This window comes from Pipistrellus kuhlii, unplaced genomic scaffold (genome assembly GCF_014108245.1).
Source record: "Pipistrellus kuhlii isolate mPipKuh1 unplaced genomic scaffold, mPipKuh1.p scaffold_m20_p_9, whole genome shotgun sequence".
Taxonomy (NCBI): domain Eukaryota; kingdom Metazoa; phylum Chordata; class Mammalia; order Chiroptera; family Vespertilionidae; genus Pipistrellus; species Pipistrellus kuhlii.
Genome location: NW_023425595.1, coordinates 28,966,074 through 28,989,474, shown reverse-complemented (window position 1 = coordinate 28,989,474; position 23,401 = coordinate 28,966,074). Strand labels below are relative to the sequence as shown.

The 23,401-nt window shown below is 48.7% G+C and overlaps 2 protein-coding genes across 4 annotated transcripts; both read right to left on the bottom strand.

Moving 5' to 3' along the window:
- Nucleotides 1-234: 234 nt before the first annotated feature.
- LOC118713278 (NADH-cytochrome b5 reductase 2) lies at nt 235-8,799 on the bottom strand. 3 transcript variants are annotated; one of them, XM_036427692.2, is made up of 9 exons: nt 8,546-8,799; nt 7,146-7,295; nt 6,835-6,907; nt 5,704-5,810; nt 5,300-5,429; nt 4,259-4,342; nt 3,460-3,545; nt 1,428-1,527; nt 235-837 (listed from the first exon to the last, which is right to left on the bottom strand). In XM_036427692.2, the coding sequence occupies exons 2-9, from the start codon at nt 7,224-7,226 to the stop codon at nt 665-667; spliced, it is 834 nt and encodes a 277-aa protein (XP_036283585.1). In that variant the 5' UTR covers nt 7,227-7,295; nt 8,546-8,799; the 3' UTR covers nt 235-664. The 3 variants fall into 3 exon arrangements, with proteins under 3 accessions (XP_036283585.1, XP_036283583.1, XP_045433934.1); XM_036427690.2 differs by having other exon boundaries at nt 8,464-8,615; XM_045577978.1 differs by having other exon boundaries at nt 7,146-7,420; nt 8,464-8,606.
- A 4,708-nt stretch (nt 8,800-13,507) lies between these two features.
- On the bottom strand, nt 13,508-22,028 carry LOC118713194 (ovochymase-2). Its single transcript, XM_045577896.1, has 10 exons — nt 22,017-22,028; nt 21,669-21,784; nt 21,437-21,561; nt 20,569-20,709; nt 20,095-20,225; nt 19,643-19,735; nt 17,521-17,602; nt 16,976-17,107; nt 15,743-15,823; nt 13,508-13,566 (listed from the first exon to the last, which is right to left on the bottom strand). Exons 1-10 carry the CDS (start codon nt 22,026-22,028, stop codon nt 13,508-13,510), a joined length of 972 nt encoding a protein of 323 aa, XP_045433852.1.
- Nucleotides 22,029-23,401: the final 1,373 nt, after the last annotated feature.

The following is a 23,401-nucleotide window of genomic DNA, read 5'->3' as shown; positions in this document are numbered from 1 at the left end:
GTTTGGCTCAGTGAATAGAGCATTAGCCTGTGGACCGAAGTGTCCCAGGTTCGATTCCGGTCAAGAGCACATCCCTCGGTTGCAGGCTCCTCCCCTGACCAGGGTCCCTGCCCGAGGCAACCAATCAGTGCATTTCTCTCACATCGATATTTCTTTCTCTCTCCCTTTTCCACTCTCCCTCAAAATCAATGAAAAAAATATCAAGTGAGAATTATAAAAACAAACGTGTATGGGGGTGGAGATGGGAGGGGGCCAGTCAAAAGAGATTACTGGGCATTGTCATGACCCCACTTGGATTCTCCTGAAATTCTGCCCCGGCACCTTTGCCAGTTCTGCCCTCCCGTGGACACACGGTCAGTGCACACTGAGGGCAGGCCAGGGCCTTCTGAGAGCCACACTCCCTGGGCTATCTGCTTGTTCTGACTTTTATTTCACTGAGCCAAGGGGAAAGGTGCTAGGATGACAGCCCTCCGAGCCTCCCCGGGCAAGGAGGCTCCCGAGGCCACTTCGTCTCCAGCCCCTTAATCCCTTCCTAGGCCCTCCCCAAGGAGGGGGGCTCCAGTGAGCCCCAGGGTGCCCTGAGGCACTTCCGAACGTGGTGACGCTGAACTCACTGTGAGTCAGATGGAAGGGGCCGGGGACGTTCGCTAAGAGCAAGGGGGTGTTAGTAGGTGAAGATCATGTCCTTGGGGTAGCCCAGTTTCTCCAGGTTCGGGTGAGCGGCTGTCTGGATCAGGGGTGGTGGGCCGCACACCAGGATGAACGTGGACTTGCTGGGAGCGGGCAGGTGCTCCTGGATCATGTCGGCGGTGATGAAGCCCGTGCTGTATCTCCAGTCTGAGGGTAAGCAGAGGAGAGCTGGGGAGGTGCCAGGGCAAGGCCCTGGCCCCAGGCCTCTTGCTGTCCCTAAAGCCAGGGAGAGGGAGGCCAGGCTGCTCTCCAAGACTCAGAAGTGTGTACCACTGTTCTCTGCAGAAAGCAGAGAAGTGGAGGACATGGGACCCCCAGGCAGGCCGCAGTTTACTCCAGGTCCCAGGCTCCGAGGCCTCTGGCCGGAGTCTGCCTGCCGTGAGCACTGCTGAGGATGGAGAAGGGGTCAGAGGCCGTATTAGAGGCAGTGTATCTGACGCCTCCATGGGATGTGTGCGGAGTGCAAGGTAGGTGTTCAGGGTGGCCCAGTGCCTCGGGGTCCCTCCTGGTATTCGGTGCAGTGTATGACGTTCTGCTGAGATGTCCAACACCTTCCCTTGACCGCCTTTGCAAGCAGGTCATTCCAAATCTCCCCTTCTTCAAATTCCTGAATTTGCCGTGGGAGGTAGGGCCCAAGTTCTCGACCCCCAAGCCCAGTCCTAATAAACACACACACACCCAGGGACTCGGCCCTGAGGTAAGTCAAGGGCCCACGGCGGGGAGAATGGGGTTCATACCAAGAGGAGGCCTGTCCAGGGTGTACCACAGGGTGAACTGCTCCGGGTGAGTTGTGGCAACTTCTTCGAGCTCCCTTCTCATCAGGATGTCGTCCTCTGTCTAAAAAGGAAGCAGCCTGAGCACGGCCCCTCCAGAGACTTCCTGCTGATCCCTCAGATGGAGTATGTGGGTTAGCAGCATGTTCATGTTCCTGGCCCGGCTGCCGCAAACTCCAGTGGAGTGCTCCCCACAGGCCCTGCTCCTGCACAACAAACCCTCTCCTGTGAGGGCAGGAGTTGGGCCGTTGGGTGACTGCCTCCAGCTGCAAGGCCGTGGCTCCACAGCAGTGGGGTGGCTTCCCTCAGAGGCCCCAGCCTCACCTCCCAAAACCACACTGAGCACCAGGCTCAGCAAACACAGCTGAAACGAGCTTAGCGTGGGCCCAGGATCTTCTGCAGGGAGTGGAAGAGGCTAAGGCAGTGATATATAATATAGTAATATGACATGATATATGATATGATGATATGATATAATCTGTATTTATATATATAAAAGCCTAAGTGACCGTTATGACCAAACTACCAGTCGATCGGTCACTATGCGCTCAATGACCACCAGGGGGCAGACGATCAATGCAGGAATTGCCCCCTGGTGGTCAGTGTACTCCCATAGCCAACCTCCCATGGTCCCCTCCCCTGAGCCAGCTGGATTGGCCCTTATCACCAGCCAGGCCAAAGGACCCCCCCTGTGCATGTATTTGTGCACTGGTGGGGTCCCTTGGCCTGGCCTGCACCCTCTCACAATCCGGGACCCCTTGGGGGATGTCAGATAGCTGTTTTCAGCCCAATCCCCGCAGGCCCAATCCGGACAGGAGGGAGCCTGATCCTGTGTGCTGAGCATCTGTCCCCTGGTGGTCAGTGTGCATCATAGTGACTGGCTATTTGGTCACTTAAATATATAGTGACTGGCTATTCGGTCACTGGAGAGCTAAAGAGAAAAACAAAGGCTGGAGCCTCATGTGGGGAAAAGCAAGCTAAAGCCTAAAGAAACTGGTCACAGGCTCGGAGATGTTGCATAGAGACCTGGAGTCCTAAAATTCATCATTCTGGTCCTCATAATTCCATCTCTGTGATTCTGTTTAAGAAAATAATCCAAAAGTGACCAAGTCAAGGTACAATTCTTCATCACCATCATTTATAACTGAAAACAATCTGAATGTAGAAGATTTAGTAAATGAGTTGAAACCGGTTTGGCTCAGTGGTAGAGCATCGGTCTGCGGACTGAAAGGTCCCAGGTTCGATTCCTGTCAATGGCATGTACATTGGTTGCGGGCACATCCCCAGTAGAGGGTGTGCAAGAGGCAGCTGGTCAATGTTTCTCTCTCATCGACGTTTCTAGCTCTCTATCTCTCTCCCTTCCTCTCTGTAAAGAATCAATTATATATATATATATATATATATATATATATATATATATATATATAATGGATTTACTAAATCTTTACTAAATCTATTTATCTATCTATCTATCTATCTATATATATAAAGATTTAGTAAATGATGGTGCAACTTGATATAGACCATAATGAAAATATTTATAAAGAGCTTTCATGAGAAGATATCTGTATGGTAATGTTGACTAAAAAAAAACACACAACTATATATATATATGTAACTGTAAATACATATAGAGTGTGCAGAGGAAAAAAAGACAATAAGTCAAATATTTATATGCTTCTGTATATTCCAAAATTTGCAAGGAGCGCTGCTATGATTTTATACTCAAATTACCATAGAACTAAGTACTAAGAAAGGAAGGAAAGCAGGGTGCTTAGGTTGGTTGGGGAGATAAGAGTTTGAAAAAAGCAACAAATGGGGAAACGGGCCAGGATGTAGCTTCTCCACCGCCAGCAGCAGCCCACTGGCCCGCCCACAGCCGCAGGCACCAAGCGGCCTGGGCTCAGTGCGGGGCGGGGAGAATGCGCAGCCCTGTTCTGCAGACATTCCATCCACCCTACCCTGGCCAGTCCAAGGCAGACTCAGCAAAACTGACCTGGTTGGCGAAGATGAGGGACATCCTGGTCTTGTCGCGCGGGTTCTTGATGATGTGGCGAATGAGCTGCAGCATGGGCGTGATTCCTGGAACACAGTGTGCGGCAGGCCAGCTCGCCCTCGCGGCGGCCCACAGTCCCTGGTCTGGAGCAGCCGGACCCCAGGTCTACTTTTCTCACTTCGGTCCCCAAAACTCACAGTGGGGAACTGCCCCTTCATTTTGGTTTTCCCTTTCTCGTTTTTGTATGGCCGGATGGAAGGAGCGTTGGCTTTGGTTTGGGAACTGGGTTCCATGCCAGTTCTCCTGCTGTCTGACCAGGGTGGTTCTCAAGTACCTGTCTGAGCAGTTCAGGGTCCTCGTTTGTGAAACAGAATTTGTGATGAGTAATTGTAATAGTTTTAAAAAGTGCCTGTCACCGTGCCTGGCTAGTTGTAGTTCTCCTTACATGTGTGTTCTCTTCTTTCAGAAATTCATATAAAAAGACGGGGGTGAGGCTTGACCTGGAGCTAGGAGTCCTTGGGGGACCACGTGTGGGCCTCCCCAGCCTGGTCCTCAGCCTCATCCCTGTCCCCAGCCTGGCTTTAGCGGCTCCCCCGGGCTCCTGGGGGGCCTCCCCCACTGTGTTGGTGAAGGGAAGCAGGGTGCACAGGGTCAGGGCCCCGGCCTAGCACTGACCCGCACTCCCATCTGAATCAGCCAGGGGAGGACTCACTCACATCTCCCCTTCTAGGATCCAAGGACTCCAAGGTCAGAAACGGCTCAGGGCTCACCTAGGACGAAGCCCTCAGAAGCCTCTTACCTGTGCCCCCAGCGATCATTCCCAGGTGACTGGCTCGTTTTTCTTCAGGCTTACTCGTTTTGTATGCTTTGACTGAAAACTTCCCTGGAAACACAGAGGATGCTGTTCACTTCTAGAGTCCTTGCCTGAGAACCTACAAAACAGCACTGCCTTTCCTTGGGACTTCTAGCAGGTGTGGCTGCACCCTTTTAAGCCAGAGCGACCTCCATGGCCAGCCTGGTGCACCCGTGCACAGAGTGGCAGGGGTCCTCAAACTTTTTAAAGTGGGGGCCAGATCACGGTCCCTCAGAGAGCTGGAGGGCTGGACTATATGAACTACTAATTCCTACTGTAACAACTCGGCTGCGCTCACTGCCCAAAAAACCTGGCGGGCCGGATCAGACTCCTCTGCGAGCCGCATGTGGCCCGCGGGCCGTAGTTTGAAGACGCCTGGAATAGAGGCTGGGCCTCTGTGGGGCATCCTGGATCTTTTCTTCTGAGGAAGGAGGGAGGTTCCACTAGGTAGGGGTGTCGAACTCAATCAGAGAAGGGGCCAAAATCTAAAATCCAGCCTAAATTGCAGGCCGAATGGTTTACTGAACAGTCATAAACTGTCATTGTTATGGAAACGCAGCGGAGTGCAGTGATGACAGCGCGGTGTGGGCCACATTGCAAGGCCTGGCGGGATGGATTTGGCCCGTGGGCCTTGTGTTTGACACATGTGCACTAGAGAGTGGCTAGGGAGCCTCACACAGCGCTCCCATCCACAGCAGCAAGCGAGCGAGTGACGCATATGGGAGCAAATGAATGAGTGTGGACTCCATCCACCCGTTTTTCAACAGTAGTGGGTTACTTTTTATGCATCAGGTGTTGTGCTGGGGATACAGAGATGAGGAAACATAACCACTCCCCTGGCTGGATGGCACCTACAAGGCTTGTGAAATGGTATGTGAAGGAGTGTGTGATCCATGGGACTCAAATCCGAGGCGTTTCCTAGAACAATGCAACTGCTATAGGAATCTCTTTCCTCCCCATGGGAGTCCCAGGGTGAACCCCCAGTACCTGGCCCGTGATAGAACAGGCGCCCAGTGGGCCCTCGAAAAAAAATGGTGTCCCCAATCTTCATGTTGTCCAAGTATTGAGACATCTTCCCTCCTTCTGGATAATTCGGGTGCACATTTTTGAAGTAGATCTGAAAAAGAAGGCAGCCTGGTTTGCACAGCCTCAGACCCGAGGCTGTGCAAACCACCACCGCACACACCTTACACGTTTGCTGTTGGAAACCATGCAGAAAGCACCCTGCACTCACTCACAATTGGAGCCACGTGGGCGGGAGATTACACCAGGTCAGTGGCTTCACTGTTAAAGGGCACTGTCTAGGGAAAGAGTCTCTTCTCCACCCCACCACCCTGATAGGCTTGTGAGGGTGAGGCACCTGGACATGGGGGGGGGGGGGCATCGTTTACCTTTATAATTAAGTCCACAAAGCCTTGGTCATCATCACTGGACACAGGTGTGTATGCTCTGATCACCAGGACACCATCAATGTTGGCCAAGAGTTGGACATAGTTACCTACAAAAAGGCATCAAACGGCAAGTCAGCATGGCCAGCCTAAATAGGACTCAGAACTCCCCTAAAGGACTGAGCCTCAGGGAGGTGGGTGGGTGCATAGTGGGGCAGGGTGCACGGGAGGAGGGCCAAGCAGGGAAGAAGCCCCAGTGCAGATGTGGGAATGCTAGGCCTGTCCTTGTCACTCCGTGTGTCACTCCTGTACAAGTCACGTCATCTCTCTGAGCATCTCTATGATTGGGGAGGGACCGTATCCCTGCCCTCCTCCATCATAGTGTGGTTGTCAGCTTCCCTCACAGGAAACCTGTTGCTAGCTAGTGTGGGCTCACCGTGTCAAATGAGCAGAGCTCATTGTTGGAGGCTGAGCATTAAAAGATTACAGAAAGGGGTGTGTCTCTTTTAAAGCAAGATATATTGCCATCACAAAGTCATTTCTTCCTAAGCTGGATGCACCACTGGGGTCAGCGAATGAGTCACAGGCCCCTCAGCTGTAACCTGTTGCCTGGCACAGAGAACACCTGGGCTACAGGTATGCAAAGCCCCAGGATTTGAACACCTGCAGACCAGAAGTTCTAGAAAGAGCACTGTGTCTTCCTGGGCAATGGCTCTGCTGAGGGGCAGCAGTGAAGTTTTGAACCATGCCATCCTGACCCTCCAGGGTGGAACTGAAGGGACCAGCTGTGGCCAGAGACCACATGATGGGCTGGGCCGTTCAGATTTCTGCTGGCTCTCACAGGGAGACTTCAGCCAATCAGCGGTGAAGGCAGAAGTGGCAATAGAGATGCTCAGAGACAGAAGCCAGAGGAAGCTCTGTGCCAGGGTGCCTGAGGGAATAGAAACTGTACACAGGAAAGGGAGTGAATATGTAGACAGAGGTAGAGACCAGGAGAGAGACAGAGAGAAGGGGGAGGAGGAGGGAAAGAGGGAGGAGTAAGAGAAAAGGGGCACTGGAGGGGCCAGTCCTTCCAATACCTTCAGAAACATAAACTAAAATCTTTGAGGAGGCCTGAAACCAAACACCACTCACCTACAGGAAGCCCCAAAACATGTTCAGTTGAGGGCAGTGCAAAGCGGAACCTCCTGGTGTTGTGGGTGATTTGCTGATAAAACAGAAAACAAAGGCAGGCTCTGTCCGCTTGCTAGAAGCTGCGCTGGGGAGCCCAGATGCCTGGGATAGGAGCTCCAGTTGGTACTTTCCCAGGTATACACACACACACACACACACACACACACAATGGCAGTGGTGAGGCCTTGAATGTCTGCCCCACAGCCTTGCCTTCCCAGCTCAGCACTTTCCCCACCCCTCTGCCCTCTTCTCTTTTACCTCTGACCCATTACCTCTTTCTCAATCAGGGGCAGCGGATACTTGGTTTCGGGGTTCTGTAAGGTGATGGCAAGTTGCCTCCTCCTTGAGTTCATGGTCTTCAGGGCCAACAGAAGCACCGTGAGCCCAATGACGGCGGCGAAGGTAACGATCAGGGCCTTGTCCTAGCCAGACACAATGCGAGCAGGGCACCTCAGGTCCTGCCTGCCTTTGGCAGGACAGTTCTCAGGCACACACAGGAGCCTTCTCCACACCCAGTGCATACACGCCGGGGTGTGCTTGAAGGAAACTGGGCAGAGGGAAAGACACTAAAAGAGAAAGCAGCCTGAGTGGTGGTGGGGTGGCGGGGAACACGGGACCCCGTGGGTGTGGGGTCAGTTGCAGGTCAGATGAGGTGGCATGTTTCAGGCTTCCTGAGCCCCGCCAAGCAGATGGCCTGGGAGTGCTAATGCTGCCAGGCCCTTCCTGCCCATCTTCCGCCATCCTCGCTACAGCCAAGGGTGCCATCTCTGGGAGTCCCCTCCTGGAGGTGGAGCGGTTGACTTCGGCATGGCTTCTGACATACAATTTGAAATGAAGGTCACACAGCCCCCAAAGACAGAACTTAGAGAGGGAGACTGGGTGTGGCATCCTCCAGAGGTGAGCTTGACTGAAAGCTGGGCAGGGGAGGGCTCGCCTCCCCTTCCCCCCACCCCCCTGGGATGCTCCATGATCTTAGCTTTTTATTTTTTATTTTTTAATATATATTTTATTATTTTTTTCAGAGAGGAAGAGAGAGAGAGATAGAGAGTTAGAAACATCGATGAGAAAGAGACATCGATCAGCTGCCTCTTGCACACACCCCCACTGGGGATGTGCCCGCAACCAAGGCACATGCCACTGACCAGAATCGAACCGGGGACCTTTCAGTCTACAGGCTGATGCTCTATCCACTGAGCCAAACCGGTTTCGGCCGTGATCTTAGCTTTTTGGGGACACGCCAACACCTCCATGGCAGGAGGAGGAGGACACAGCACTCCCCTGTCAGCCTCCGCCCAGTCTCCAACTCCATCCCGCCCGGCCCGCCTGCTCCTCTGCAGACCCCAGCGATCCCCCGGGGCCAGACTCGGGAAAGGTCCGCCGGCCCCACCGCTCACGCCCGCCCGGCGCCCCGCCGCCCCGCCCCGCACGCACCGCGCCCCCTCCACCCGCCTCCCCGCCCCTCGGTCCGCCCCCAGACCTCTCCCCGTCCCCCCCGCAACACCCCGGGGACGCCGTCGGGCTTTCCCGGGCCCCCGCCCGCCTCCGGTCTGCGGCGCCTCTCCCGCCGGCCGCCCTGCCCCGGGAGCCCACCCGGTAAGAGTCGCCGAACATGATGAAGCGGGGCTGGGGCGCGGTCCCCACCCCGCGGGCCCGCTGACTGGGGGCCGCCGACCTGCAGCTCCGCCGGACCGACGGCCGAGCCTCGCGGGCAGGTAGGGACGCCGGCGGGAGGGGAGGGCGGGGCGGGGCGGGCGACGCGTGCCCTGACCGGCCGGCGGCGGCGCGCGGCGGGGCCCTGCTGCCAGGTGACCCCCGCCCCGCGCCCGGCCCGCGGCGCGGCGTTGGAAGGTTCCTTCTCGCGTGACTCTGGCTCTGCACCTGCCCCGCGCCGCCGGGGCCAGCGGCATATCCAGGGGCTTCCCCTGCTGGGGGCTTCCTCCTTCCTGGTGAAGCATCCCTGGCCTTACCTGTAACGTGGCCCCCTCCCTCTCCAGCCTGGTCTTCTCCCTGCACGCTCTGAGCTGGCCCGATGGAGGGCGCCCTGTCCTCTCCTGGCTGGAGGGAGGCTGGACGTCTGGGTGGGAGGGAAGGGATGCAGGTATTTAGGCCAATTCTAAGAAGCATGTATCTATCTATCCTCCTGGTCTGAGCCTGGTCCAGGGCGAAGTGTTTGTAAGGGTGAGGTAGAGGTGTGATCCAGTTAAAAAAAAAAAAAAAAAAAAAAAAAAAAAAAAAAAAAAAAAAAAAAAAAAAAAAAAAAAAAGACATTATTCAGGGTGGTCATTCATTCATTTATTATTGGGAGAGAGAGATGACAGGCACCCAGTAATAAATGGGAAGCAGAATGGCAGGCGTGCCGGTTAAGGGGGTGTCTTCACAGTATATTTGAGAATCTTGCTCACTCTGCTCCCGCATCAGTTCACCTATCCCAGTGGCAAAGATAAATTCCTGCCTCCTGGACATGAATGAGACAGGAGCCAAGCAATAGATTCCCATCCCACTAACCTACCCCTACCCGCAAACACACACCACAGGCCCATTTGTAATGGATACCGCCCCTAACACCTGTAGGTGCCAGGATATTATTGTCAAATATATTATTATTATTATTATTATTATTAATATTTGCAATATAATCAGTGTAAAGAGATGGCCTGTGAACCCACAGAGGTTGACTATCTTTCATGTGCTTATTTCCCACAGAATTTCTTTTTCTGGGGGGGAAAAAAAATCTGTGTTAATGCTTTGTACCCATTTTTCTGTTGAGTTGTACCTTATTTTCTTACTGTTTTCTTTTATATTTTAAAGACTACTTCTTTGTTAGTTATAGGATTTACAAATGTTTTCTCCCAGTTTGCAACTTATCTTACCTTTCTTGTTTTCTCTGTCTTCTATCACTCCCTGGATGTATTTTGACTAATAGAAGTTGGTAATTGCAATGTAGTCATGTGTTTTAATCTTCAATTTTTATGGTCAGTGCTTTTTGTAACTTGCCTATTTATACCAAATATTCTAAAGAGATTTTATATTTTTTCTGACAAAATTTAAAGTTTTTCCTTCCACATTTAAGTCTCTCAACCACCTGACACTGATTTCTGTATATGGTTTGAAACAGGGATCCAACTTAATTTTTGCCATGTGGATAACATGTTGTCTTGGTAACATTTATTGAATTGCTTGTCCCTGGCCACTAACATGCAATACTATCGCTGTCATATATCACTTTTTATATATGCACAGGTTTAGTTCTAGCTTCTCTGTTCTCTTACATTGAGCTAGTTGCCCCACCCCTGTTCTAATTATAATCTTTTATAACGAGTGTTTATATCACCCACTCTTATATATTCATTGGTTCTCGGCTCAAATATCACTTCCTCAGAGATGCTTGCTCTTGGCCCCAATTTAAGTAGATGTATACATTACATTCTAGTCATAGCTTTTACTTCAGTTTATAATTATACATCTTGAAGATTCAATCAATAAAGGACTGATTCTCATATTTGACTGGAAATTCTACTGAGGTCAGAAAGCTGGCTTCCCCAGGGTTTAGCACAGGGACTGTCCTGAATGAATAGATTCATCTCTGCCCTGCAGCAGTTAGCACACTGCCGGTGGTAGATGCTCCATAAATACTAAAGGACGGAACAGTCCTTTCCATCAGAGCCCTATGCTGCTTCCTTGATTAATTTGGCTCCTTAAGACTTTCCACCACATCTTATACATACCTTACCTACTTGTTCACTGCCTTTCTCCACTATACTGGCAGCTCCAAGAGGCCAAGACTTGCTTTGTCTGTTTCAACTCCTGCCGTACCCCAGGTAGAATAGTGTCTGGCAACTGGTAGATGCTCAATAAATATTTATTGCATGAATGAAAGAATGAACATTTTCTTTTAATCAATCAAAAGTATATTTGCATTTGGAATTAAAAGTCACCTCTCCTTTTCCTGTGGCTTTCTTAGTAGTTTGCCTCTTCCCTCCATTCTCCCTTCTCATTTCCCCTGCACAGTCCTCCATGTTAACAAAGAGGCAGACAGCACATTCTCCTTTTCAATCTTATAGCAAAATAAAAGGCTTATTGGACTTATCTGGACTCCCAGTAATTTTGACAGGGCAGAGAGTCCCTCCTTCCTCAGCACTCCTACACACACTTTTTATATGAGTCCCTCACTTGCTCTCCTACTGCCTGGAGTTTAGCTTAACTTCTCCTAATCCACTGCAATTTACCATGAGGACCTCTCACCCTCGAAAAGCCCAGCTTGGTAATAGGGCCTGGCAAAGAACAAGCCTTCCACAAGTGCTTGTTGAAAATAAGAAAGAAGGAACATCTGTTGTCCCGGTTGAAGAATGTAGACTCTGCCCCACAAGACAGCGTCTCCTGTGCAGTACCACGTCCCCTCACTGCTGAACTCCCCTGGCGGAACCGGCACCCTGACCAAGTTGATGTTTAATGAGCATTTGCTCTCTAAACAGTCCCCAGGCTGCTGTGGACTTTCACTTAGCTTTTTAACCTTGAAAAGTATTTATGTCCATTTTACCCTCAAATGACCACCTCTTATGTGCTAGCTGTGTAGCCTAAATTGTGCTATAGAGAATGGCTCCCGAAGTCTACCCAAGTCTACCCAAGACTGTGAATGCTACCTTGTGCGGCAAAAGGGACTTTGTAGCTGGGGTTAAGTTAAAGTGTTTGAGATGGGAATGCTATCTTGGATGGTCTGGTGGGTCCAACATCACAATATCCCTTATAAGAGGGATGCAGGAGGAGACAGAGAAGAAGGCAATGTGGTGACAGAAGCAGTAATTGGAGCCTTGAACTTTGAAGATGAAGGAAGGGGCTGCAAGCCAAGGAATGCCAGCGGCCACCAGAAGCTGAACAAGGCAAAGAAAAAGATTTCCCCTCAGAGCCTTTGGAAAGAGCCAGTCCCTTGTTAGCTCAGTGAAACTCATCTTATACTTCCGGCTTCCAGAACTGGAACAGAATAAAATTTTAAAGCCAATTCATGTGGGCTAACTTGTTACGGCAGCGATGGGAAACTATTGTAATACACTAAGTGAATGACTGTTTTTGTCTCTTAGGGCTTATTTGTTTTTACTTGGGATTTAAAACAAAAACAAAAACACGTATTTCTTGTGATTGGGACCGGAGGAGCCAGGAGAAGCCAGGAGAAGCCCTGCCCTCTGGTTCTTCTGCTCTGTGGCTGTAATAATGGGTCTCTTTTCTCATGTAAACAGCCTCCCTCAGTAGCCTCTTCTGCCTGACCACATCTTCAGCTTGTTATCTCTGCCAGGCCACACAAGTGGCCACCCACTGCATCCCTTCCTGTTCATCCTGGCTCTGGCCTGTCCTTTGTGTAATGTGCAAAAATGTCATCCTGAGAAAAGTGCCAGGGCCAGCATGACAGGTGAATTGGGCTGAGGTAGGGAGGTGGGAATTAAGAAAAGAAGGACAAGCCAGGGCCAGTTTGGCTCAGTGGATGGAGCGTCGGTCTGCAGACTGGGGGATCCCGGGTTCGATTCTGGTCAAGGGCATGTACCTTGGTTGCAGGCACATCCTCAGTGAGGGGTGTGCAGGAGGCAGCTGGTCGATGGTTCTCTCTCATCGATGTTTCTAACTCTCTATCCCTCTATATTCCCCTCTGTAAAAAACCAATAAAATATATATTTTTTTAAAAAGAGAGAGAAAAGAAAAGAAAGACAAGAAAGCAGATCGGGAGGACTGCAAGCCATTGACAGACTGCAGCAGCTTTATTAACTGCAAATGCCTTTTATACATAAACACTGAATAGGAGGTCAGTCAAGAGGAATGCACTCTTTGTTCCTCTTAATCTCTAAGGGAGAGATAGAGCAGGAAGGCAAATTCTTGGTACAGCAAATCTCAGTAAATAGTTGCAGACTTCTTGGTAAGCCATGAAAGGTTGCTCTCATTCTACTGAAAATTGGAAATTGCCATCCAAACAAGTCTGGGAACACTGTGTGGATAAAGGACTGAATCTTATCAGTCCCTTTGGGTGCAAGGACTCTGTCAGCTTACACCCAGTCTCAAGGATGTCAGCAGGTAAATCTAGTTGACTTGAGTGAGCTTTTGAGACAACACTGATGGAGCGCCTCACCCACTCCAAGCACCCGACACCATGACCAGTGTGAACTATTTCTTGAATCAGAGTTCCCTTGGTTTTCCTCTTCAAGGATTTTAAATTAAAGTATGTCGATACCACCTGGTCAGGATCCCAACCTTCCCCCGTACCTCTCACCTCCCACCCCCAGCACTGCAGATGGTCATAAAGCAAAGGTAACACTTTGCTTTCTGGAATGTCTTCAACCTCAATTTGGGTAGCAGAAACAAGGCACGGAAAACCTTGCCCGCTCCTGGCAATGGGAGGCTTACCTGGACCTGATGGAGTAAGACAGTATAAAGGCAAGAGGCTTGAGACACTGAGAATGACCCAGAATTTACCAGAAATTGTGTTTGAGAAAAGTCAGAAGAATAGTTTGTAGAGTCCTATTCCACCATTATTCCCACACCCATACCCTGGGGTTCCTTCCTGAGCAGCTGTGTCTGCAGAGCTGTGCCCACTGGTGTAGCTCCCTATCAATATTTACTAGCAGTTACTTCAACTCTTCCCAGACAGCATCTGTTACGGCAGGGGCTGGGGTACAGCCTCCAGAACGTCGTAAATGTAAGTCCACACTGGGGCTGTGGAGACAACAGGAAGTAAAGGGGGGCAGCGCATGCAGTTTGCAGGGGAATGGCTGCCAGGCTGGTGGTGGGAGCTCAGACCTGCGACAGGAGGAAGGCCAGCCTCCAGGAAGGGGAGAAGGGGAAAACGTCCAACAGAAAGACATGAAGGAAGCTGGTCCCCCTCTTACTTGAACACAACCCCGGAATTTGGTTGTTCACTAACTTGCCCAGCCTCTGGTTCTTTGTCTCTTATAGGGACAAAAGCAGAAGGTTTTCTTTGGTGGAGACAATTAGTGTCTGTTTTTTAAATTATGAACAAGTTAAGATAGAGCAAACTGGACTAATGTCTCCATTCTAAGAGTAATTATAGAAGCTTCATTTTCATAGAACTGTTGAGTTTACCAAACATTTCCCATAAAGGAACATATCCTTCTGAAAGTGTCGTTGTCCTTTTTCAACCACTTTATTTTGGAGAAAGAATCTCAGAGAGAGTCCACACCTTGTTTGTGATCACGTGGCTTGAAAATAGCAAAGCTGGGGCAGAAGCCCACGTTTCTGAATTCAGCCTCATGTTCTTCCCCTAAACTCCGGCACGCTGTGCTACACTCAGTGCATAAAAACAAACAAGCAAGCGAGCAAACAAAGAAAAACCCATTTTATTTGTCATGTCACACAGCTTAAGAATTCCTGATTTCAGATTTAAAGAAGCGCTCCATTTTTTCAGCTGGCGAAGCTGGAGCTAAGAGATGCCTTTGGAGGAAGGTCTGTGATTAAGTCATTTGTGTTGCTTGGAGCAAAGGGACAATGACCACAGCCCACAGATGGGTTTTTTAATGTGTCAACTTGGTTAGGCTGCAGCCTCCGGTTACTCAGTCAAACATGAGGGAGATGTTGTGGGAAGGGATTTTGCAGAGGTGAGGAAGATCCCTAATCAGGTGACTATGGAAGGAAGGGCATCCAGGCCTCTCTGGGTGGGCCTGACTTCTTTAGTTAGAAAGGCCTTAAACACAGAGCTGAGGCTTCGCCAGAGGAGAGGAGACATTCCACCCGTGGAGAACGGCCTCAGCCATACCTGTGAAGGCTTCCCTTATGACTGCCCTCTGGACTGACCGGCTTAGTCAGCCCCACAGCCATGTAAGCCAGTCCCTGGTGTATTAGCTTGCCAGACCTGCCGCAGCAAAACATCACAAACTGGTGTCTTAGAAAAAATGGAAATTTATTGCGTCACAGTTCTGGAGACTAGAAGTCTGAGAGAAAGGTGCTAGAAGGGTTGGTTCCTTCCGAGGGCTGTGAGAGAGAAGCTGTTCCATGCCTCTCCCGTAGCTTCTGGTGGTTCGCTGGCAAGCTTTGTTGTTCCTTGGCTTAAAGACACTGCATCACCCCAGTCTCTGCCTTCATGTCCATGTGATGTTCTCCCTGTGTGCGTGTGTCTCTCTCTGCATCCAGATTGCCCCTTTTTTGAGGACACCAGTCATGTTAGATTGGGGTCCCCACTCATGACCTCATTTTAACTTGATTACCTCTCTGAAAACTCTTTCTCCAAATAAGGGCACCTTCTTGGGTCCTGGAGGTTAGGACTCCCACATGCCATTCCCCTGATTGTACCCTGGCTGATATCCTCTGTGTGTATCCTTGGTCACATTCCTCTAAACAGCTTACCAGGCCCTAACCAGTTTCTTTTCTTTTCTTTTTTTTTTTCTTTTCTTTTTTTTAAAATATATTTTATTGATTTTTTACAGAGAGAAAGGGAGAGAGATAGAGAGCTAGAAACGTCAATGAGAGAGAAACATCGACCAGTTGCCTCTTGCACACCCTTGGATGTGCCCGCAACCAAGGTACATACCCTTGACCGGAATCGAACCCGGGACCTTTCAGTCCGCAGACCGACGCTCTACCACTGAGCCAAACCAGTTTCGGCCCTAACCAGTTTCTAAGTGGTTAGAGTATCTTGGATCTTGAGTTTGATTCCCAGTCAAGGGCACATACCTCGGTTTCAGATTTAATCCTGGCTCTGGTCGAGGCACAAGCGGGAGGCAGCCAATCAATGTGTCTCTTTCACATCAGTGTTTCTCTCTCTTTCTCCCCCCATCCTTCTATCCCTTTCTTTCCACACTCTCTAAAAATCAATGGGAAAAAAATATCCTCACTCCTCCACTGAGGATTAAAGAAAACACACAAAAACCCAGCTTACCGGAAGCATTGTCTTCTTCAGGAAGGACATTCCATGTCTCCAGAAGCATCGACTCATCCTCTGATCCGGAGATGTTTAAATCTGGGGTTAAGCATAATATAATGCTCAGATCACACAAGCCAACTGGTGCTTGGGGCTCAGCAGAATATTATTATTGTTAAGAGTCCTGGGGCATCTCCGTTAGCTGAACTCTGTGGGTATTTTAACTAAAAGGTGTAGTATCTCAACTGTAACCTGGCTTTGCTATAAGTTGCTGCTTACCCCCTAACAAGAATGAACAACTTGAGAAGTTGGATGAAGTGCTCATGGGTGTGAGAGCTTGGAAGGAAACTGTGTAATTCAGGTGTCTAGGGACTGGGGGTGGTGAAGACATTTCACATTTTGGAGACCCTGTTACATGTCACACACCTGCTCTTGGCCAAGCATACCTTATCTGATTTAATCATCACTACATTCTTACTAGGCAGGTGTTAGTCACCTGTTGTAAGGTTGAAGTAAATGAGCCTTAGATGACTCTGAGGTCACATATCTGATAAGCATAGGCCAAGATTCAGATATGCAGTTGATTCTCATCTTTTGAGAATTCTGTATTTGCAAATTTACCTACTCACTAACATTTATTTGTGACTCAAAACCAGTACTCATGGTATTTCCATGGTCATTCATGGTCATTTGTGGAGAATTTGAGTCACTTGAGCAGGTGTCCCTTACTGAGGTCTAAGGAGACTCTCACTCTGCCTTCTTGTTTCAGCTCTCATACTGTCAGTAAGTGCTCTTGCCATGGTCTCTTTAGTGCCACGTTTTGTTGTGTGGGGGGGTGTGTTTGTTCTTGTTGCATTTGTGTGTGTTTTGTTGACGATTTTGCTGTTTAAATGGCCCTGAGCTTTGTGCTGAAGTGCCATTTGGTGTTCCTAAGTGCAAGGAGGCTGTACTGCCATTGAAGATGCATGTGATAGATAAGCTTTGTTCAGGTTTGAGTTACAGGGTATTGGCTGTGAGTTCAGCGTTAGTGAATCAACAATATATATGAAATAAGGTGACGTTCAACAGAAATAGACATCAAACCAGAGGCTCAGAGGAGCCTAACTTTATATCTCCCATAGGAACACTGGTTCAGTACTCACTAATTTTAGCATTTGTAGCGATTTTCTAGAACAGAACAGCTGCAAATGATGAGACTTGATTAACACGTTATGAGGATGAAAATTCGGATCTGTTGCCTTTCCTTCTTACCTGCTTCAGGGATGAAGGAGACTGTAGCCTGAAAGCCTCTGAAGGTCACATTTTCATCCGACTGGAAGCTGATGAGCATCACACCAGAGGAGCTCAGCAGAGGGGCGGGGGCAGCAAAGCCACACAACCGAGCTGGGTCAGGCGAGACACGGTCAAGGGCCAGCATTAAAGAAAAAAAGAATTGTCCTTTAGGTAACTGTTAGGAAATAAGCTTTCCTGGTGGATGTCACTAGTTGGCTTCTTTTTAATATGTTTTTAATCTCATCAACATTTCTATTCTGTTTCTCTCTCAAACACTCCTATTTCTATAGTGAACTATTTCCCTTTTGACCCCTTGCTCATGTGGGCTCTCCTGCATTTCTGTTCAAATGGTTCTGTGATTCTCCCTCTTGCTTTTCCTGCCCCTGATGTAGGAGAAGAGGAAGTGGTGATGGTGAGAGTGGAGAGAGGGATGGGGGAGAATGAGGGACTCAATGGTCCCTTTATTCCCCAGAAGGACTGGGTCCAAACACAAACCAGGGCAGCTGAGCTCCAGGAACACACACCTATTTCCTTCTTCCTTTCTACATCCCAGTGCACTGTCACGTAATCGGAAGTGCAGTCTCCACTCTCTTCTATTTCCAGATTCTGAAAGGAAAGCTGAGAAGACTCAACATTACATCCAGAGTGAATAATAGGGGCGGATTACCTGATTTTGATTAGGTAGAGAAGTTAGGATTGTATAACTTGCTCTGGAGTTCGACCTTAGACGAGAAAGTTGGTGGAATGTTTATGAGCGGGTCAAGTTACTTAGGAAAAGATGCTATCCCATTGCTCCCAAACTTACTGAAACATCTAAGCGACCAAATATAATTCAAATGTAAGGGTGGGGAAATATGCAAATATTTAAGCTCCTTTCCAAGGAGGAGCAAAGAACAATATTTGAGCAGTTTGAAAGCACTGGCCAGTGGAGTGTGAAGAGAAGAGCAGCAGGATAAGGGGCTGATGAAGCAGGAGTTCACATTTTAAACATACAGATGACAGGGTTCAATGGAGCCTGCACACTCAGCCGGAGACACAGGACTGCATGGATAGGACAAAAGTGGAGGTCGTTAGTGGTGAATGTAGGCATGGGAAGAAGGAGCCGAGTCAGACACAGGATTCATTCAAACATTTCTTAAACATCCCTTAGTGGGATGCTTTCTGGAAGTAAATCCTTTTCTCTCTGAGTCATGGCAAGCACACAGTTATGACTGGCAATGCTAATTTCAAAATTACTATCTTGCCTGAGACCTTGGATGATCCTGTCACCAGAGGTGTGAGAGCCTCATTTCACAGATGCTCGGCACTCCGTAGACATTTAATGAATAGATTTTTTTACTCCTAGCTCTGGCACATTCAGATTTTCAACTAAATATGTCTTCATCCTCCTTCTAGAGAATGCTCATTCTTTAACCTTTTTCCTCCATCACTAATAACATGTCTCCCCTTAATATTTCTTCCTCCTGAAACACCTGCCCTGCCTGTGTTGGGGTTTCAGGAACTTGTAGGAAAAGAGCTGGGCTCACCTCCTCTGTGTCTTCTCCTCCCACTCTTTGGTAAGGCCTGTGTGATCTTGTTTCTGCTCCCAAGATTGGACTTACCCTGATATTTCTGACAGGCTTCCTTCTCTCTGTTCTTCAGTTCTCCAGTCCAGTTATTCTTCCTTTTTATTGGGGTGGGGGGTGAGATGGGGACTGGACAGTGAGTACTCAGCCCTCCTTCCCTTTAAATTCTGAGATTGTGTAGTAAATTCAAAGTGTTGGCCACACCATTTTGTTTGTTTATTTTGTTTCATGTTCTAAGTTAAAGGCTCCTTTCTCTAGACCAGGTGTCGGCAACCTGCGGCTCCGGAGCCGCATGCGGCTCTTTTTGTTAAGTAAAAAAATCCTTTTTCTGCACGATCCGGTATATAGCATTAAGGTAAGAAACAATATATGCAGTGTTATATTTGTTTTAAATGTCGCAATGGTTTTGCGGCTCCCAGGTTTTTTTTTTTCCTTCAAAAACAGGTCCAAGTGGCTCTTTATGTCTTAAAGGTTGCCAACCCCTGCTCTAGACTGTTATAACATCACACCAATTTGGTTCTCCTGGGTTTCAGATCACGTTTTACCTCTTGAACATCTGAGAACTTGGTGGTGTTATTCACCCTATTCTTCCCCTTTTCTTTTATTTTTTTTTTTTTTAATTTTTTTATTGATTTCAGAGAGGAAGGGGGAGGAAGAGAGAGATGGAATCCTCAACGATGAGAGAGAATCACCGATCAGCTGCCTCCTGCATGCGCCCCACCAGGGATCCAGTCCACAACCCAGGCATGTGCCCTGACCAAACCCAGGACCCCTTAGTCCACAGGCTGACACTCCATCCCCTGAGCCAAACCACCAGGGCCCCCCTTTATTTTCTACTCTACTTTCTCAACTTCATATTATCTTGCTTTCAATTATAATTTTAAGAGAAATACTTCTAAATAAGTGCCTAGTTCCACCTCACTGTGAATGCATTCTCACTTTCAACTACCCAGAGGCATGTCTGTGCAAATGGCTCGCTAGTGTTTACAAACACTAGTGGGCACAAACACCATTAATCAAGTCCTGAGTAAGCTCTGTATCCTGGCATTCGAGGCTCTCCATTCATTAACCTGAGCCTCACCTCCCAGTACCCCTTCCAGTACATGTCATGACGCTCACACCAGCGCACCTGTATCTGCTCTATGCTGGTTCCTCTGTGCTTGCCCTGTCCCCTCTGCACAAGAGCGGATGATTTGGGCCTCACTGTCATCGACTTTTGTTAGCCATCACTTACAGAGTGTTTCTAGAAGGGACCAGGGAATGATGAAACAATTTACCAGGTACAAAGACTTAAGGCAGCACTTCCAACAAAAATAAAGTGTGCAGTTGCCATCTGGTGGTGAGTGTGGGTAGTTAAAGGGAGAAATAGGCTGGTTTGTTACAAGTATGTTGAGAGCCTTGTATGCCAGATACTAAGGACTAGGGACTAGGGTTATAGCAGTGAATAGATCAGATAAAAAGCTTCCCTGTGGTACTTCAGTTAGCTATTCTGTGGAGATGCCATAGCAAAGGAAGGGGAGCCAGAGTCTGTACCTTAATTAGGTAGTGTTTGGGGGCTTGAAACACCCAGTTACAGTTGGCCATGTCATTGTAATCTTCCGGATAATGAAGACTCTGTATGAGGCCTTCCTCAAAGAGGACAGTCAAGGAACTGCAACCGGACTCTGAAACACAAGGGAAAGCATGCCAACAGTGCATCAGCCAAGCACAGAGGAACCCCTTTGTGTTTCCTCTTGTCTTCCAGGAATGATGCATGACCCAAATCTTCAGGCAGAGCCAGCATGAAGAGGTTCGTGCACTGATTTTCCAGAACTCACTGGGCACGCTCAGCTCACTTAGGTGTGCAATAGGAGCGCTGTGCCTGGCGTCTCACAGGCCTGTGCTCCTCTCTGCCTTGGAGCCAAGGGGGCCTTGGGAGGGGGCTCCCTGCCCCTCACCCCATTCCCATGGGGCCTCAACTTTGACAAAAGGCCTGGATAGTGTGTGATAAAAGGAAAATGGTTTTACCGGGAAGGTAGTTTGGTTGACGAGCTTGGTAGGTGACATTAAAACCAACGGCATAATCTGTGGCATCAGAGACGAACTTCAGCCTCAGAGAGTTGGAGGCAACAAGAACTGATGAAGCGAGGCTTTCTCCACAGAATTTACCTGCGACGTAAGAAGAGTCTTTGTTCACTGTCTAGAAAACAGCACCCTTCAAAGACTAAAGGAGACCTGAACTTGTCACGATAGTTCAGGATCCTCTAGCCCAGGGTTTCTCAACCTTGGCACTACTGACATTTTGAACTGGAACGTTCTTTGTGTTCAGGCTCCTGTGCACTGTAGGGTGTTTTGCACATTCCTGGCCTCTGACCTCTGGATAACCGTCCTTCTCCCTCCAACTGTGACTCCAAAAAGGTTCCTAAGACACTGCCAGCGGTCTCCTGGGAGGCAAAATCGCCTCCAGTTAAGAACCACAGAAATGCCCCTTCATGTCTGTGTTTTATATAAGCAACTTTTTCTCCTACTGTGAGTATCCGTTTTTACTTTCAGCTGGATGAGACAGGGAAAGACCGTTTTCATGCCTAGAAAAGCCATTGGGAGGCAGAGGCCCTGCAGGGTGCCTGCATTTTCCTCCTGATGGGCTCGGGGTCTGAAATGAGCGTCAGAAGCCTGGTTCCATGGGAAGCCCATGCAGCGAGTAAAATGCACTGTGGCCTCCCAGCCCTCACACTGGCCCAGGTTTAGTTCTTTTCTTCCACCCATCCTGAGTCTCAAAAGTTGGAGACAGGAAATGTGGTGGGCACAGATGGCTCAGTGCTAGACATACTGTGTGGAGGCCCCATGAAGCCCTCCGAGCACGAGTGTCCATTTGACAACGTGGCAATCCACTCACCCAGAAGTCTGTCTTCTAAAGAGTGCATGGACAGGTAATTGTGGTCACAAGACTCTGCATCCAAGCGGGAAAAGCTGAGTAACACATGCATGTCCTCGGGTACCAACAGGGTCCAGATGCACAGTCTGCAGGCAGATACGTTGGGAGGGTGTTATTTCTAGACAGAAAGTGGCTGTCCCTGCTACTGGGCACAGTCAGACCGGAGGTAAGAGTGGCAGAGGAGGCTACTCACTGCTTGCTGTCATAATAGAGGTCAGGGCTTTCTGGGAAGTGTAGTTCCCCCTCCAACTCCCTGACCACACGATCCTTCTCCCTGCATGCACCTGGGATGGAAGCCACAGAATCAGGCTAACAACCACGGCTAGTCACAGCGGTCCTCACTTTCCAGGACCCAGATGGATGCTGGGATCTCTTGGTTCTTTGTTATGCATGCTTTTTTTTTTCACGAAACCTTTTCTTGCCTTGGTTCTAGATGCCATTTGTTTGTTTGTTTGTTTGTTTGTTTGTTTTTGTGCCTTTTAGGTCCTGCTTAACCTTGAGATTCTGTGGTTATTTTTCCCTTCCCTCTCCTTTCTCTGACCCCATACTTCATTCTATAAATACAGGTAGTTCCAGGTTCTGTCATTAATTTTTATCCCTCTCTGCCTGGGTCCTCTGACCAGCCTCATTCATAGCCTCAGTTTCAACTATGGTCTCTACATTTCTAAACTTTAGACCTGATCTTTCAATCATCTCCTAGGTATTGCCCCTGAAACTTAACATGCTACAAATGAAATGTCGCTGGTTATGCAAGAGTGCTTCCACTTCAGCTTTGATTATTTTTATCTGCCCCTTTCTTAGTCTGTCATGTCTTAAACTTCGGTAGTGTCCTTGATTCCCCCCTCTCAACCTTTCCTCTAAGTGACCAACAAGTCCTAATTCTTCTTGTGTCTGTCTCCTCCTCTCATCCTCTGGCCCTTGCCCTAGGTCAAGCCTGTATTTCTTGTCTCTTGAACTAATGTATAATCTCATAAATCCACCTTGAATTGTTTTCCCCTCTGACCTATACACTGAGTGGCCAGATTATTATGATCTCTGAATGCAGAATAATCTGGCCACTCAGTGTATATCCAAAGGCTAATATGCAAATTGTCCCCTCAACCAGGAGTTCGACTAGCAGGCAGGCCAACCAACTTGCCTATGTCCCCTCTCCCTGGCCAGGCTGGCCGGATCCCAACCATGCACAAATTTATGCACTAGACCTCTAATACACACACACACACACACACACACACACACACACACTGACACACTGAGTGGCCAGATTATTATGCGTTCAGAGATCATAATAATCTGGCCACTCAGTGTATATTCCCTATGTGCAGCTCTTATACCACTGAAGTATAACTTTAATCTATTTAATCAACTTCCCATTTTGACTGGCATTCAAATTTCTGTAATGTGGTCTCACATTATCTTTCTATCTCCCTCATTAAACTATCACCTATCCTGCATTTCAGCTGCTTTGAGATGACTGGTCTCTATTACAACCTGCGATTTCCAATCTCCATCCTTTAGTACCGATCCATCCAGGATGACAGCTGGAATATGTTTCTTTACCTTTATCCTATTGCCACCTGATTTTTTTTTCCTGCTAGAAGAGCCACTTACTCCTCTGAGCTCTCAGGGTACTCTTCCTCACACTGCTCTTTGTAGGTAGTTCCACAGACTCACAGAACCACCGGAGATTTGAGCTCAAGATGCCTTAGAAACCATCTGGTCCAAACTCTTCTTTATGAATGAAGAAACTAAGGCCAGAGGTAGAAAGGAGCTTCCCCAGATCACAGAGTGAATTCATTGCAGTCTTGCGACGTCACACTGGGGTGAGTCCCCTGGATTAGTAAGGGCACTTTCAGGGCAAGGTGTGTAGCTCCTTGACCGCATCTGCACCACCTTACCCTCCTCCCTCAAGTCTCTGATGCAAAG